Source organism: Neovison vison, chromosome 5, assembly GCF_020171115.1.
Source record: "Neovison vison isolate M4711 chromosome 5, ASM_NN_V1, whole genome shotgun sequence".
In the NCBI taxonomy this organism is placed as follows: domain Eukaryota; kingdom Metazoa; phylum Chordata; class Mammalia; order Carnivora; family Mustelidae; genus Neogale; species Neogale vison.
The window spans coordinates 31,075,569-31,090,275 of NC_058095.1; the positions used below are offsets into that span (position 1 = coordinate 31,075,569).

Here is a 14,707-nt window from a genome sequence, read left to right on the forward strand (position 1 = left end):
ATTGTTGAATTCGATTTTTCCTTCTATATTCTGCTAGAGTGGAGACACTTAATTTTTCTTAGATTTTTTTTCACATCTCCATTTCCAATGAGTATTGCTGTCATTGTATCTTTTCTTGTAATATTTTTGTCTGGTTTTGGTATCAGGGTAAGGCTGGCCTCATAGGATGAGTTGGGGAGGATCTCCTTCTCCCTTTTCTAGAAGAGTTTGTACAAAACTCATATTACTTCTGCCTTAAGAGTATAGAATTCACCAGTGAAGCCTTCCGAAGTTGGGAGTTTTCTCTGTGGGAAAGTTTTAACTGCTAATTCAATTTCTTGAACAGACACAGAACTATTCTGGTTATTTATTTCTTCTTGTGTGACCTTTGGTAGTCTGTGCCTTTTAAGGAATTTGTCCATTTCATCTAAGCTAGCAGACTTATGGGCATAAAATATTAATAAAGATATTTCCCAGTTATCTTTTTAATAGTCACAGAATCTGCGGGCAAGTCTCATCTCAACATGGGTGATCTGTGTCTTCTGTTCTTTGTCATCATCTGACTGGATGCTTGTCAATTTTATTTTGATCTCATTGATATTTGTTTTCATTTTTCTATTTCTCTGATTGTAGCTCTGATCTGTATTTTTTTCTTTCTTCCGGTTTCTGTAGTCTAATTTGTTATTATTTTTCCAGTTACTTTGAAATGGAAGCTGAGGTTACTTATTTGAGACCTTTCTTCTTTTCTATTCTTGGTGTTTAGTGCGATAAATTTTCACCTAAGTATGCTTTTAGCAGCATGACACAAATTTTGATATGTCGGGTTTTCATCTTAATGCAGTTCAAAATACTTTCTGTCCTTCCTTTTAATTACCTCTTTGACCCATGCGTTACTCTAAAGTGTGTTATTTAGCTTCCAATTATTTCAGGATTTATCAGAGATCTTTTTGTTATTATTTCATGATGGCAGGAATCTCTGAATCCGTTATATTAATTGTGACTTGTATCACGGCTCAAACAGAACACAGTCTATCTTGGCAAATATGTACTTTGAAAAGAATGTGGGCTCTGATGTTGTTAGGTCCTCTAAATGTTAATTAGGTCAATTCGGTTACTTATTTTCTGTTGATTTAGCAATTGCTGAGTATTGAACTTGCCAATGATAATTGTGATTTGATCATTTTCCCTCGCAGATCTACCAGTTTTTGCTTCCTATATTTTGGAACCCTCTTTTTAGAGGCATAAACATTTAGGTTTGTTATATTCTCTTCATGAATTGACCCATATTACTTTGTTACTGCTATTTTAAAAACAGGTAATTATCTATAACAAGGAAAGAATCTTATGTATTTACTCATGTAGCTCTTATTTCTAATGCTCTTTATTCATTTGTGGAGATCTATATTTTTATGTGGTTTATTTTTATTCTGTTCAAAGGATTTCCTTTAACATTTCTTGACAGTGAGTCTACGGGTAAAGAATTGTTTCAGTTTCTGTCTCTGAAAAGTCTTGAATTCATCTTCATTTTATTTTTTTTTTAGAGAGAGAGAGAGTGTGTGTGTATTGGCAGGCGGGATGAGGTTGCAGAGGGAAAGGGAGAGAATCTCAAGCAGGTTCCATCCCCAGTGTGGAGCCCAGTGTGGGCTTGATCTCACAACCCTGAGATCATGACCTGAGCCAAAACCAAGAGTCAGAGGCTTACCCAACTAAGCCACCCAGGTGCCCCTCATTTTCGTTTCTGAAAGCTATTATTGGTTGGCGTAGAATTATAGGTTGATGATTTTTTTCCTTACGTACTTCAAAGATGTTGTTCCAGGGCATTGGACTGACTCAGTAAGAGGAACATGAGACTCTTGATCTTGGGGTTGTGGGTTCAAGGTCCATGTTGAGTGCAGAGATTACTAAAAAAATAAGTAAACTTAAAACAAACAACGGATGTTGTTCTACTGTTTTCTTGCTGTTTCATTGTTCCTATGAGAAATCTGTGACATTTCAATCTTTATTCCTTTGTACATAATGTGTCTTTTTCCTCTGGCTGCTCTTAAGGTTTAATTTTTTTTTTTAAAAGATTTTATTTATTTACTTGACAGACAGAGATCACAAGTAGGCAGAGAGGCAGGCAGAGAGAGAGGAGGAAGCAGGATCCCTGCTGAGCAGAAAGCCCGATGCGGGGCTTGATCCCGGGACCCTGGGATCATGACCTGAGCTGAAGGCAGAGGCTTTAACCCACTGAGCCACCCAGGCGCCCCTAAGGTTTAATTTTTAATCACTGTTTTTGAGCAATCTGTGATACGCTTTGGTGTAGTTTTTTCATGATTTTTTTGCACGTAACTTCTAGGATCTGTGGGTTTATAAAGGTTTTATCAAATTTGGAAAGTTTTCAGCCATTATTTCTTCAAATACTGTTTCTGTCTTCCCCTTTGGTTGGGTACTTCTTTATACATATATTAGACTGATTGAAGTTGTTCCACAATTCACTGGGGATCTGTTCCTTTCTCCAAAAATTTCTCTGTTTTGTCTGTGCTTCATTCTGGATGGTTTCTATTGCTTTGTCTTCAAGTTCACTAATCTTTATTTCTGCAATGTCTAATGTGCTGCTAATTCCATCCAGTGCAATTTCATGTCCAACAGTGTAGTTTTTACTTCCAGAAGTTTGATTTGGGTTTTTCCGGATACCTTCTGGTCTTCACTTGTTACAATGCAGTGATAGTAACTATTTTAATAGCCTATTCTTACCATAATGGATTGTATCATTCTGCTTTCCTGCAGACCTGCTGATTTTTGACTGAACGTCAGACACTGTCAACTTTACCTACTTAAATGCTGGATAACTTTGTATTCCTTTAAATATTCTTAAGCTTTTTCTGGGTTGAAATTATTTGGAAATAATTTGATCTTTTTTTAAAAAAAAGATTTTATTTATTTATTTTAGAGAGTGAGAGTGCATGTGAATGAGCAGGGGTGGGGGGGAGAAGCAGAGGCAGAGGGAGAAGCAGACTCCCCCCTGAGCAGGGAGCTTCCCATGTGGTACCTGATCCCAGGACCCTGAAATCATGACCTAAGCTGAAGGCAGATGCTTAACTGACTGAGTCACTCATGTGTCTCTTGATCCTCTTTTTTCCCACATTTTCATTTATTTATTTTTAGAATCTCTACACCGAGCGTGGGGCTCAAACTCACCACCCTGGGATCAAGAGTTGCATGCTCTACTGACTGAGCCAGCCGGGTGCCCCAGTTTGATCGTTTTGGGTCTTGCTTTTAAGATTTCTCAGAGGAAACCAGAACAGTGCTAAGAGTAGGGCCAATTATTCCCCACTACTGAAGCAAGACCCTTGTGTGTACTATACTCCATGCCCTGTGAATGATGAGGTTCCCCAGGGTGGCTACTGGGAACAGGCAGTACTCTTCCCTCTCTGTGATACCAGGCCTTGTTACTGCTAACCTTTCTGCATTGTTCTTTTGTTCTCAGGTAGTGCTCTAATACACTTGCACTGATCAGTACTTAGATGAATACATAACAGGGATCCCTGCAGGTCTCCAGAGTTCTCTGTGTAGCTCTCCTCTGTTACCCTATCCTGCAAACTTCAGAGGCCTTGGTCTCCCAACCCCCAGGTTCCATGATGGTTCTCCTTCCTCGTGCCATGGCCTGCATATTCTCTCAAGGCAGTAAGCTGGGGGAACTGTAGGGTCCATCTCATTTGCTTGTTGTTTTTCATAAATCATCTCCTTTATTGTCTGATATCCAGTGTTTTGGAAACTACTGTTTTGTGTATTTTGTCTGTTTATGGCTGTATCAGAAAGGAGAGTAAATCTTATCCTTGTCACTCCATCTTGCCTCAAGATGCAAGTCTGTCCTTTTAACTTGGAGATCTCTTCATGAGCTTGGTACAAAGGCCACTTCTCATTGATGAGGCTTCCCTAGAATATTTTTCCCATCTTTTTGTCCCATGGAAAGACATACCCGGTCCTCTGTGTTTTAAGCCACTTTCTCTATACTTCTACAAACTTATTATGACTCAGACACTTGTCTCCCTCGAAAGACTGCCAACTTCTTGAGGGTAGGACATGGGTCTCTGTATTTCTATGCCATAAGATGATGTCTGATGTGTGACTGAACCTCAAGAAATTTTTTCTTCTCCTTGTTTCTATGGTGTAGGCTATCCAACCCTGACTTTCCTTTCATTTTTGCCATCTTACTCATTTGTAAGTGTACAATTCAGTAGTGTGAAGTTTATTTACAGTGTTGGGAAACACTGCCAGGACTTTGTCACCATTATGCGAACAGAAATATATATATTTTTTAACTGAATGAACAAAATCAGTGCAGACCTTTAATCTTACACATACACTGTGGAACAAAAAAGGTTGATCTGCTCAAGACCTTAGAGCTAGCTGGTGGCAGAGCCAGGCCAGAAGCCACACTGTCTGTTTCCTGTCAAATACTCATTTCTACTAGGTCTGTTAACTTAATGCATATGCTAAACAGAGAAGACCAAGAACTACTTTGCATCAAAGAAGTCTCAGATGTGGAAAGCCAGAAGTTACTAATTCTGAATGGCATAATTTAGCTAGGCTGGGCTTGTTTTTACATTTTTCTTTTCTTTTTTTTCCCCCCTTCATTTCTTTTGGTCAGCAAGCAATATAATATCCTTTAACAAACTGTTCCCTTTTTTTTTTTTTTTTTTCTGACAAGGAGTTCTTGGAGTCTTCTAGTAATATAAGCTGCTTTCCTTTTTCATTTCATACCACAGTTTCTTTTCTCTTTATAGCCTCAGTCGGATTCTTTTCATTTTCTACAATATCTTCAGGCCTGATATCCTTCCTCCTAAGACCGCGATATAACTCCTGGCTTCATTTGGTAATGATTCTACCTTACCAAAGACGGTGCATGGATTGAGAGGATTTTTTCTACTACGAACATTTTATGTGAATCCATCCACATTCCTAGTTGCTTTGTTTCTGTGAGAAAAGATATTCTAAAAGAATCTCATAATTTTTAAAATTTATTATTTTTTGTTTTTCATATTTAAAATGACAATTATAGAAAATGTGCTATTCCACCAATTCTGAGTCAAGCTGAGAGGAAGTCTGAGTCTTCCTTCCTGCTGTTGTGCTCCTTTACAGGCCTCACAACTAAGGAGACATCTGTTCAGTCCAGACGCTCTCACGCTGAAGGTGCATATGGGTTCTTCTGGGTTCCTTCTCCCTCTGTCTCTGTTCGCAGTGAGAACCCATTCCTCAGCCTTTCAGCTGGGGAGCTGGCTGATGCTCACAGCCTCTGGCTGTGGTTCTCAAGTCTTTTCCTTATTCCGCAGGTGCTGATCTGAGCAGGAATCCCCATGTCTCGTGTCCCTCCCTGTCCGCTTACTGACAAGGAGAGTCTGAGAGTACTCCTAGGTCTTCAGTTGTGGCAAAAAGCTGCTACTCCTAGCACACAACACACCCTGGCTCTTCCCGGAGCTCTCTTCATTGCTGACTTAGTATCTTAAAATACCTATTCACGTCTGTCCCTAGATGTCTTACATCTAGAAATCTTGTAACCAGTACAGGAGAGAGGCATTCCCAAAGGGAAGGAAATTGTAACAGAGTTCTTCTTTTCTTTCCTAGACAAGGAGGGCTACGTTACCATCTTCTGGTTGGCAAGAGCCCTATCCGGGAAAGGGGCGGAAGTGTCCTGCAGCCAGTGGGCCCCGGCAGCCAGCCTTGGCAGTCAATGGTGACCTCCTGGGAGTCCTCTGAGGGCCAGGCTGTGTTCTGAACACTAGGGCAACTGCGGCCAACAACAGAAGTATAGTCCCTGCTGACATACATGGGGCTTGCATTCTAGCTGGAATATAGGTGATAAAGAACTGAGTAAATGTACAGTGTCAGAGGGGATGAGAGCTGTGGGGCAAAGTTAAGCAGGGCGGGGGGATAGGGAGTGCTGGTGTGGGCAGAGGGGCGAACTGCTGTTCCCTACCAAGACGGCCAGGGAAGGCCTGATGAGGTGGCACGGGAGTAGAGGGGAAGAGCGGCCCTCTCAGTGAGCCTGTGGCTGGGGAACATTTCCAGTTTCTGGCACTACGGGAGGTGGGCATCTCTTTCTGTGTTTTCATGTGTATCTATACTAGGAGGCAGAGGATGGTAGGTTGTGGTCACTTACTTTTCTCTCACCATCAATGAAATGCCTTCAATAATTATAATTTATTTTTTATGTTTTTATTTTTAAAAGGGTTTATTTATTTGACAGAGAAAAAGAGAGAGAGAGAGAGACAGCGAGAGAGGGAACACAAGCAGGGGGAGTGGGAGAGGGAGAAGCAGGCTCCCCACTGAGCAGGGAGCCTGATGTGGGGCTCGATCCCAGGACCCTGGGACCATGACCCGAGTCAAAGGCAGACGCTTAACTGACTGAGCCACCTAGGTACCCCAATATTTATAGTTTTTTTTTTTTAAAGATTTTATTTATTTATCAGAGAGAGAGAGGGAGAGAGCGAGCACAGGCAGACAGAGAGGCAGGCAGAGGCAGAGGGAGAAGCAGGCTCCCTGCTGAGCAAGGAGCCCGATGTGGGACTCGATCCCAGGATGCTGAGATCATGACCTGAGCCGAAGGCAGCCGCTTAACCAACTGAGCCACCCAGGCGTCCCTATTTATAGTTTTAAATGGCCCAAATACTCCATCAAGGAGATGGACTATAATTTAATTAATGAAGCCTCTATAGTTGGCTACGTACATTATTTTCACCTGTCTTTATTTTATCTTTAGCTAATATTTTAAGTTGTCATATATACAGTGTATAGTAACCCGTATTCAAGAACAATCTGGGAAGACAGATCAAGGGAATACGTGAAAACGTGTACTTGGGGGTCAGGGACAGAGGAGCAGGAGACACACATGGGAGCAGTGGGGAGGCAGTGAGGAGTGGCTGCTGGAGGCCACATTTCCCCGGCCCCCCCGCCTGGACTCCCCGGGGCCAAACCGATGGCCTGCTTCTTGGGTCTGATTCTTGCCCTGAGTTAAAAGACCAGAAGCAACGGCGTTCTTTTAATTAAGCAGATATTAAAGATACTGCTTACGTAATCAGGAGCTTACGAAAACCAAGAAGCAGATGGCACTGACTTCTGGCTCTCCTCCCCAGAAACAGAACAGGAGAGAGAAGAAGTGTCTATGCCTGAGACTGGGTTCCACAGAGGTTTCCAGCATCCAGACAGGCGCATGCCTGGACAGCTGCTCAGGGCAGATGGGTCCCCTGACAGCTTAATATCGCAGAGTTCCTGGTGACTCTGCAGCCTGGGCAGCCAACGAGAGACCATTTGCTCGCGAGTGGGCAGGAAAGCTCCCCACCAGCAGGTGGCCGCTGCTGAGGCCGAGACACAAGCCAAACACCGAGGCGGCCATCTTCATAACCTCTGCTCAGCAGACCCGCCTGGCACACCGCTGGCCCGGCCGCCACGGAGGAGGAGAGCTCGCCCCGGGCCCCTGGGCCCAGCCGGGCCACACATGACAAGGAGATTCCCAGAGGCTTTCTGGTTATTTGCTGGTTTATTCTGATCTTTTTTTTTTTACTTTAAAAAAAATATTTTTTGTTGTTGTGTTTTGTTTTTATGTGAGTATAGTTGACACACAATGTTACATTGAGTTTCGTGTGTGTCCAAGAGGTTTTATTTGCTTTTGTTTTTTCCAAGTATTCAGATGCTATGAGAGAGATCATTCAGTCAGAAAGCTCTTTTGTTTCTGTCTACTTTTCTGAACAGGGAAAGGAAATAACCATGAATTCAGAGCCAGCTACAAGAGGCCTCAAAACCAGCTGCCACTTATTAAAATGAAAAAAAAATTTTAGAGAAGTAACATACATTTATTGCAAAAGGTTTAGCGTGAAAAATAAATAAATCTCCCTTCAACCTCTTTCTCCCAGTATCCTCTCTCCCCTTTTCCCCTCTAGAGATAAAGTGTTACCCATATCCTGTATACACCTACACACACATATAACGCAGACATACACGTCCTTACAGCTTTCTTATTGGCTGTATTTAAAATGAACAAAGGCTGGAGTGGCCTTCAGCTCAGGTCATGGTTCCAGGGTCCTGGGATCGAGGCCTGCATCGGGCTCCCTGCTCAGCGGGAAGCCTGCTTCTCCCTCTCCCACTCCCCCTGCTTGTGTTCCCTCTCTTGCTGCGTCTTTCTCTGTCAAATAAATTAATAAAATCTTTGAAATAAATAAATACATTAATAAAATGAACAAAGGCATTTTTAGAAAACACTGTTTTTTTTTTTAAAAGATTTTATTTATTTATTTGACAGAGAGAGATCTCAAGTAGGCAGAGAGGCAGGCAGAGAGAGAGAGAGGAGGAAGCAGGCTCCCTGCTGAGCAGAGAGCCCGACGTGGGACTCGATCCCAGGATCCTGAAATCATGACCTGAGCCGAAGGCAGCGGCTTAACCCACTGAGCCACCCAGGCACCCCTAGAAAAGACTATTTTTAAGTAGGCTCCATGCCCAACGTGGGGCTTGAACTCACAACTCCAAAATCAGGAGTCATGTGCTCTCCCATGGAGCCAGCCGGGTGCCCCTAAAATGGACAAGGGCATATTAAAGCCTGTGAGAAGAACCACAGTAAAGAAGCCTGTTTAACTTCATTAGCATACCCTAGTTGTATGTGACTTGGGATCCCTGCGCCTTCCCTCTGGAGTAATTTCTGATCTGTGCAACAGAGCCAGGACTTGCTGCTCTGGCTGCCTCAGGTGTTTCTGGATGGTGTCTGTTTCTGGATGGTGTGCTTGAGCTGTCGTTTTTTTTTAATGTAAAGATTATTCCCACATTTTTCTTTATTTGCCTTTCCTTATTTTCTTTGTTGCTTCTTTTCATATTGCCTATGCACGGTTCTCTTGCTCTTTCTGGTTTATTGTTTGCTTTGGGGGGGGCAGCTGTAACTGCAGTTCTTGAGGAGGTGAGGGTGCCTGGTAGGGCGGTCCTAAAGGCTTCCTTTCAGGCTGTGACCTCACGCCGCATCATCCTCTCTCCACACTGCTGTGTCTTATTCGTGAGGCCGCTTCTTCCCTCAGCTGGGTGTGTCCTTTCTCTTTACCCTCCTCTATGCATGGGGGTCAGCACGACTTAGAAGTTTCTTTAAGGCCCCAGGCACTCTTGGACCAATTTGGTCACATTTTATTTAGGATTAAAAAAAAAAATCGGGGGACGCCTGGGTGGCTCAGTTGGTTGGACGACTGCCTTCAGCTCAGGGCGTGATCCTGGAGTCCCGGGATCGAGTCCCACATCGGGCTCCCAGCTCCATGGGGAGTCTGCTTTGCTCTCTGACCTTCTCCTCGCTCATGCTCTCTCTCACTGTCTCTCTCTCAAATAGATAAAAAAAAAAAAAAAAAAAAATCGGGGTGCCTGGGTGGCTCAGTGGGTTAAAGCCTCTGCCTTCTGCTCAGGTCATGATCCCAGAGTCCTGGGGAGCCTGCTTCCCCCTCTCTCTGCCTGCCTCTCTGCCTGCTTGTGATCTCTGTCTGTCAAATAAATAAATAAAATCTTTAAAAAAAAATCTCCACATGAAAGTGGGATTGGATTGTAATTTTTTTTTCTTGTGCTATCCTTGTTTGTTTCGGGTTTAGCACTGTGTTGGCCTAACAAAATACAATGCCTCTTTTTTTCCTTCTAAATTTTTTACTTGTTCCTCTTGTCTCTGAAACTTGGTTGGAATGTTGCTCATAGATTTTTAAAACCAAAATCCTCTCTTTATAAATTTTTAAAGACAACCCAGATCTACTCTATCAATGGTATATTTTGTTATGTTGATCCCTTTCCTTCTGAATTCTAACCAGAGGATCTTTTAGACTATTCTTCAGGGAAATTATTGGGAGATAAAATCTTGGTCTGGACTTAAACCCCTCTCACCTTTGGATTTCCACAATTAACCCAGGTACAAATTAGATCATGCGCCACATCACTGTACTTGTAAAACACAATATAATGTTCAGTCACAACAATGATATGACACTTGACAATAAAGGAAAATAGCTGGAACAGAAATCAAATTAACCTTTCCTCAAGAAGTCAATAGCAAGTTGATGACTAACACTAAGTCAAAATTCCAAGCCTGAATTTTCTGGGGCCTGGGATGAGGGATTTTATCTCTTATCTATACTTGACCTTTTATTCACAGAATAGGAACATCACGAATAAATTATAGGGCACCTGGGTGGTTCAGTGGGTTAAGCCTCTACCTTCGGCTCAGGTCATGATCTCAGGGTCCTGGGATCGAGCCCCGTATCGGGCTCTCTGCTCAGCAGGGAGTCTGCTTCCCCTCCTCTCTCTGCCTGTCTCTGCCTACTTGTGATTTCTCTGTCAAATTATAAATAAATAAATAAATAAATAATAAAAAATCTAGCATTTTGACAGCCTTCACCTCCTCCTTCTACTTCTAATTTTTAAAGACATTTAAAATTCTTCCACATATTAAAGACAGGAGGGACTACAACTAGAAATGTTATTTCAGAATGCATATGTGAGGGAGAGAAAGCAATGGATAATTCTAGAATCAGGTTCACATTTTCTACCACTTACAGAAGCATTTTAACAGGAGTTGGAATTTGCTAAACAAGGACCCAGATTGAGAAAAATACTTTAATTTCCCAGGCGAAAACTAGTCATGAGTGTAGGCATCCAAATTAAAATTGCTTGAATAGTCCTTACTTTGCTCGAACAAAAAATTAGGAGGAAAATAAGCCTGCTAATTCGAGTGGCAGACATGACTGCGGAGATCTCCATTTGCCAGGTCTTTCCCTTCCATTCAAAATGCCACAGTATTTCTCTTGCCTCTCTTTGGCAGATGGAAGCGCATTTTTCAAAGGCCTATCTGTTTACCATTATTTTGGGGGTAATTCTGCAGTTAGATTCTTATTTTTTTCCCACCAGATGACCATTACAAAATTTTTAAAAATTTACACCACTGAAAAGCATTTAACTACAGAGGTAAAGATCTACTTTGATCTAGAATACAAGGTTTAATAACATAAAATAAATGGTCTAGGCGGCGCACTTCCACAGTTACACCGCACATGCTGATCAGCAGCAATGAACACAGTCGAACTAGACAGGGGAACATCTGACATATGTCTTTGCTTAGAGAAAGAAAAACTATGTCTAAACTAAAGAAAAAAAAAATCCAACACGAATAAAGAAGACCCAATTATTTCTGCCAACTTGGGAAGTGTAGTGGAGGAAGAGAAGGAACTGGAGATCGGGGTCCTTTCTCAGTCACTGAGTTTTGAGAAGTGGTCTTTTCCTGGCATCAGGGTCGTGGGGAGACAGAGACAGTCTGCCATGATGGCAAGAAGATCTGACTTTGGAGTCAGAAATACCCTACCCCAAATACGCCATGATGTCCTATAGGAAGGAAAGCCCCATCTCTGAAACAATTCCAGTAAATAACCAGACACAGTCACTCACCTGCTTAAAATGATTGTTCACTGGTCCACACTGCTCTCGGGATCTGTGCTGTGTATATGTCTCACATCACTGTCCACAACACTCCCCACCCCCTCCCCCAGCATCATCTGGGTTTACTGCGAATAAGCCCGTGCCACCCAAACTCCATGTTTTTGCACAGGTTGTTGCCTCTCTCAGAAATTCCTTTGGTCTTCACGGACCAATATGTCATCTTAAACCTGTCTTCTAATTTATATTCATATTAGACACACTCACTGATTATATCTGGAATAAACGAGAAGCAGTGATAATATGAATATAAAGTAATTTTTCTGTCTTTTGGATTTAACTACATTTGGATTGGCAATGAAGAAATCACCAGTGGGGAACTCTCATTGTTGGTTCAGCTGAAGGCTGGAGAACTAGACGATCATTCCTAATCTTGAAACCAAGCCTAGATGCTAATTTTGCCTTCTGTGAAACAGATAGATGATTTCAGTTTTCTTATAAAGAAAAACAACTCAAATACACTGAAATTGGCCCAATACAAGTTCAGTAAGAATTATAATGAAAGATTTTATATGTTCAAAACCTGCCTCAGTTAGAAAAATCAAGTTTACCTCTTGAAATGATTCACCAGGACGCCAACAAGTTCTCCTATTCGACTCTCATGGGTTGGCTGTTTGCTGAAAAGGCAGACAATGAGGTCTTTGTTGTCTTTTGTATGGAACACTACAAGTTGGTCCTTTCCATTGGAGACGCTCAGACCAGTCAACTGCAAAGAGACAAAGCATGGAAAACTATTAAGATGGTTCTCAAAAGAATACATTTAAAAAATATATTTTGTAACTTAATAATTATTTCTGATCAGTGACCCTGATGACTTCAGTTTTTACCAGGTCTTATGGAACAAGCAAAACGGAAGGAAACAATAAAGAGAAGACTAAAAATTTGTGAAACTGTAAACAGTAAAATAATAGAGAAAAATCAATGAAACAACAACCTGGTTCTTTCAAAGGACCAATAAAATTGCTAAGCCTCTAGTCTGAAAATAAAAGTGAGAACGACCTAATTACCAATATGGAATGAAGGAGGGGATAGCACTATAGACCACACAGATGTTAAAAGGGTAACAAGGAAATATTCAACAAGTCTGTGTACATAAATTCAAGAACTTGAATGAAACCTTGAAATAATAATTCCTTGAATAATTCCTTGAAAGTCACAAACTACCAAAACTCAGCCAAGAAGAAATAGATAACCTGAGTACTGCTTTATCTATTACAGAAATTAAATTTGTGATTAGAAACCGTTTGAAAAAAGAGGTGCCTGGGTGGCTCAGTCATTTAAGCATCTGATTTCAGCTCAGGTCATGATATTAGGGTCCTGGGACTGAGCCCTGTGGCGGCTCTGTGCTCAGTGGGGAGTTTGCTTCTCCCTCTCCCTCACGCTCTCTCCCAAATAAATAAAATCTTAAAAAAAAAAAAAAACTTTCAAAAAAAAAACCCCTCCAGGTTCAGATGATTTCACTGGTGAATTCTACCAAACATTTAAAGAAGAAATAACACCAATTCTCCATGTCTCTTCTTAAGGGGAAGGGAACATTTTGTAACTCATCTTATGAAGCCAGTATTATCCAGATAGCAAAAAAAGATAAAGGCAGTACAAGAAAACTGTAAATCAATATCCAATAGCCTTCATCAACATGGATGTAAGAATGGCCAACAAAATACCAAAAAGTCGAATCCAACAATATAAAGAATAATAATATAACATGACCAGGTGGAGTTTATCTAAGAAATCTAAAGATAGTTCAATATCCAGTAATTAATCAATGTAATCCATTGCTGCAACAGAATACATAAGGCACATGATCATGTCACTTGCTGTAGAAAAAGTGATGCGGGATAGAAGCAGAAAAATGTTCACCTTTAGCCCAGAACGCTGACCTATAGCCTGCAGAGTCTCGATAAGGATCAAATAGACGCTGGTCGTTACATTCTTAAAGGGTCTCATGACTCCCTATACATCTCACGGATAATAATGATCAAACTGAATGATAAGCATAAGTACTAGAGAGATATTGCGAGAGTAGCTTCACAAGTAGAGATTGAAAGAAACATTTATTTTTATTTTTTATTCTTTTGAAGATTTTATTTTTTAAGTAATCTCTACACCTAACATGGGGCTCAAACTCACAACCCTAAGAACAAGAGTTGCATGCTTCACTGACTAAGCCGGCCAGGTGCCCCTCGAAGAAACATTTATGATCTAATACTCAGCACGTGCCTGCCTCCTTGAGCACTAAGCATATACCCACCAGTTTCATACAGCAAAAGTGCAGCTCTTTTGGCTCATCAGTCCTGTCTCTATGCTATTTAAATAAGCTTCCTAAAGGGGCACATGGGTGGCTCGGTTGGGCGTCTGACTCTTGGTTCTGGCGCAGGACATGATCTGAGGGTTGTGAGAAGGAGCCCCATGTGGGCTCTGCACTCAGTGGAAGTCTGCTTGAGATCCTCTCTCTGCCTCTGCCCCCACCCCCACCATGTGCTCTTGCACGTTAATGATAAACAACAACAAAAAGCTTACTAATTTGCACCGCAAAACGCCCAAAGAATTCCTTCTTGGCTGTTGCACTCCATGATCCACCAGCAACCCGCATGGGGATCGTGGAGGGACTCTAAGGGCCTTGGTGTGACTTGCTAAGTCCTTCTTATCCCCCCAGCCTCTTCTTGTTCTTTTCCAGAGATGTCCTGAATAGTACAATGATTCTGAATGTGTCTTAGTGCTCAAGAGAAAACCTCTTGCCTGTGGCTAGACTATGGGGAAGTCAAACACCTGCCACCTGGCTAGATACCAGTATCTTGGCCATGATGGCACTGGGCTCAGAAATCAGGCTCTCCCTGTTTTACCTGTTCTTTCAATACTTGCATTCTTCTCAGGCATAGGGCGGCCATACATGTCATTGGAATGGCCACCCGTTTTAAGGCTCCCGAGTAAGGTTTCCTCCTAAATAACCTGGTGTGGTCCCTCAAGGAACATAAAATCTAAGATATGTCTGACCACAGCCTTCCCAATAGGGACCAGTGGGAGCTATTACCCAGTTGAGGCATCTACCCACCAAAGGGAGACTGCTTCCTTGGGGCTGGATCATGGATAAAGCTCTTGAGAAGGCTGTTCAGATTAGATAGAAGTGCGATATTTTTGGTTTTTCATGTCTCTCATTTGCTGTTCCCCATGGGCCATCTGGCATTCTCTGTCTTGCTTTCTGATTTTAAGTACTTCTAGCTTAGATATATGATGCTTAGTATGATATGAAATA

The 14,707-nt window shown here is 41.8% G+C and overlaps 1 protein-coding gene across 1 annotated transcript in view; it reads right to left on the minus strand.

Annotated features, from left to right (window-relative positions):
• Positions 1-14,707, minus strand: part of MYO1D (myosin ID) — a 345,116-nt gene that overhangs the window by 73,479 nt on the left and 256,930 nt on the right. Inside the window, exon 21 of the mRNA XM_044248397.1 lies at positions 12,006-12,160. Within this exon, the coding sequence (XP_044104332.1) occupies positions 12,006-12,160 (155 nt within the window). The remainder of the gene's footprint in view (positions 1-12,005; positions 12,161-14,707) is intronic.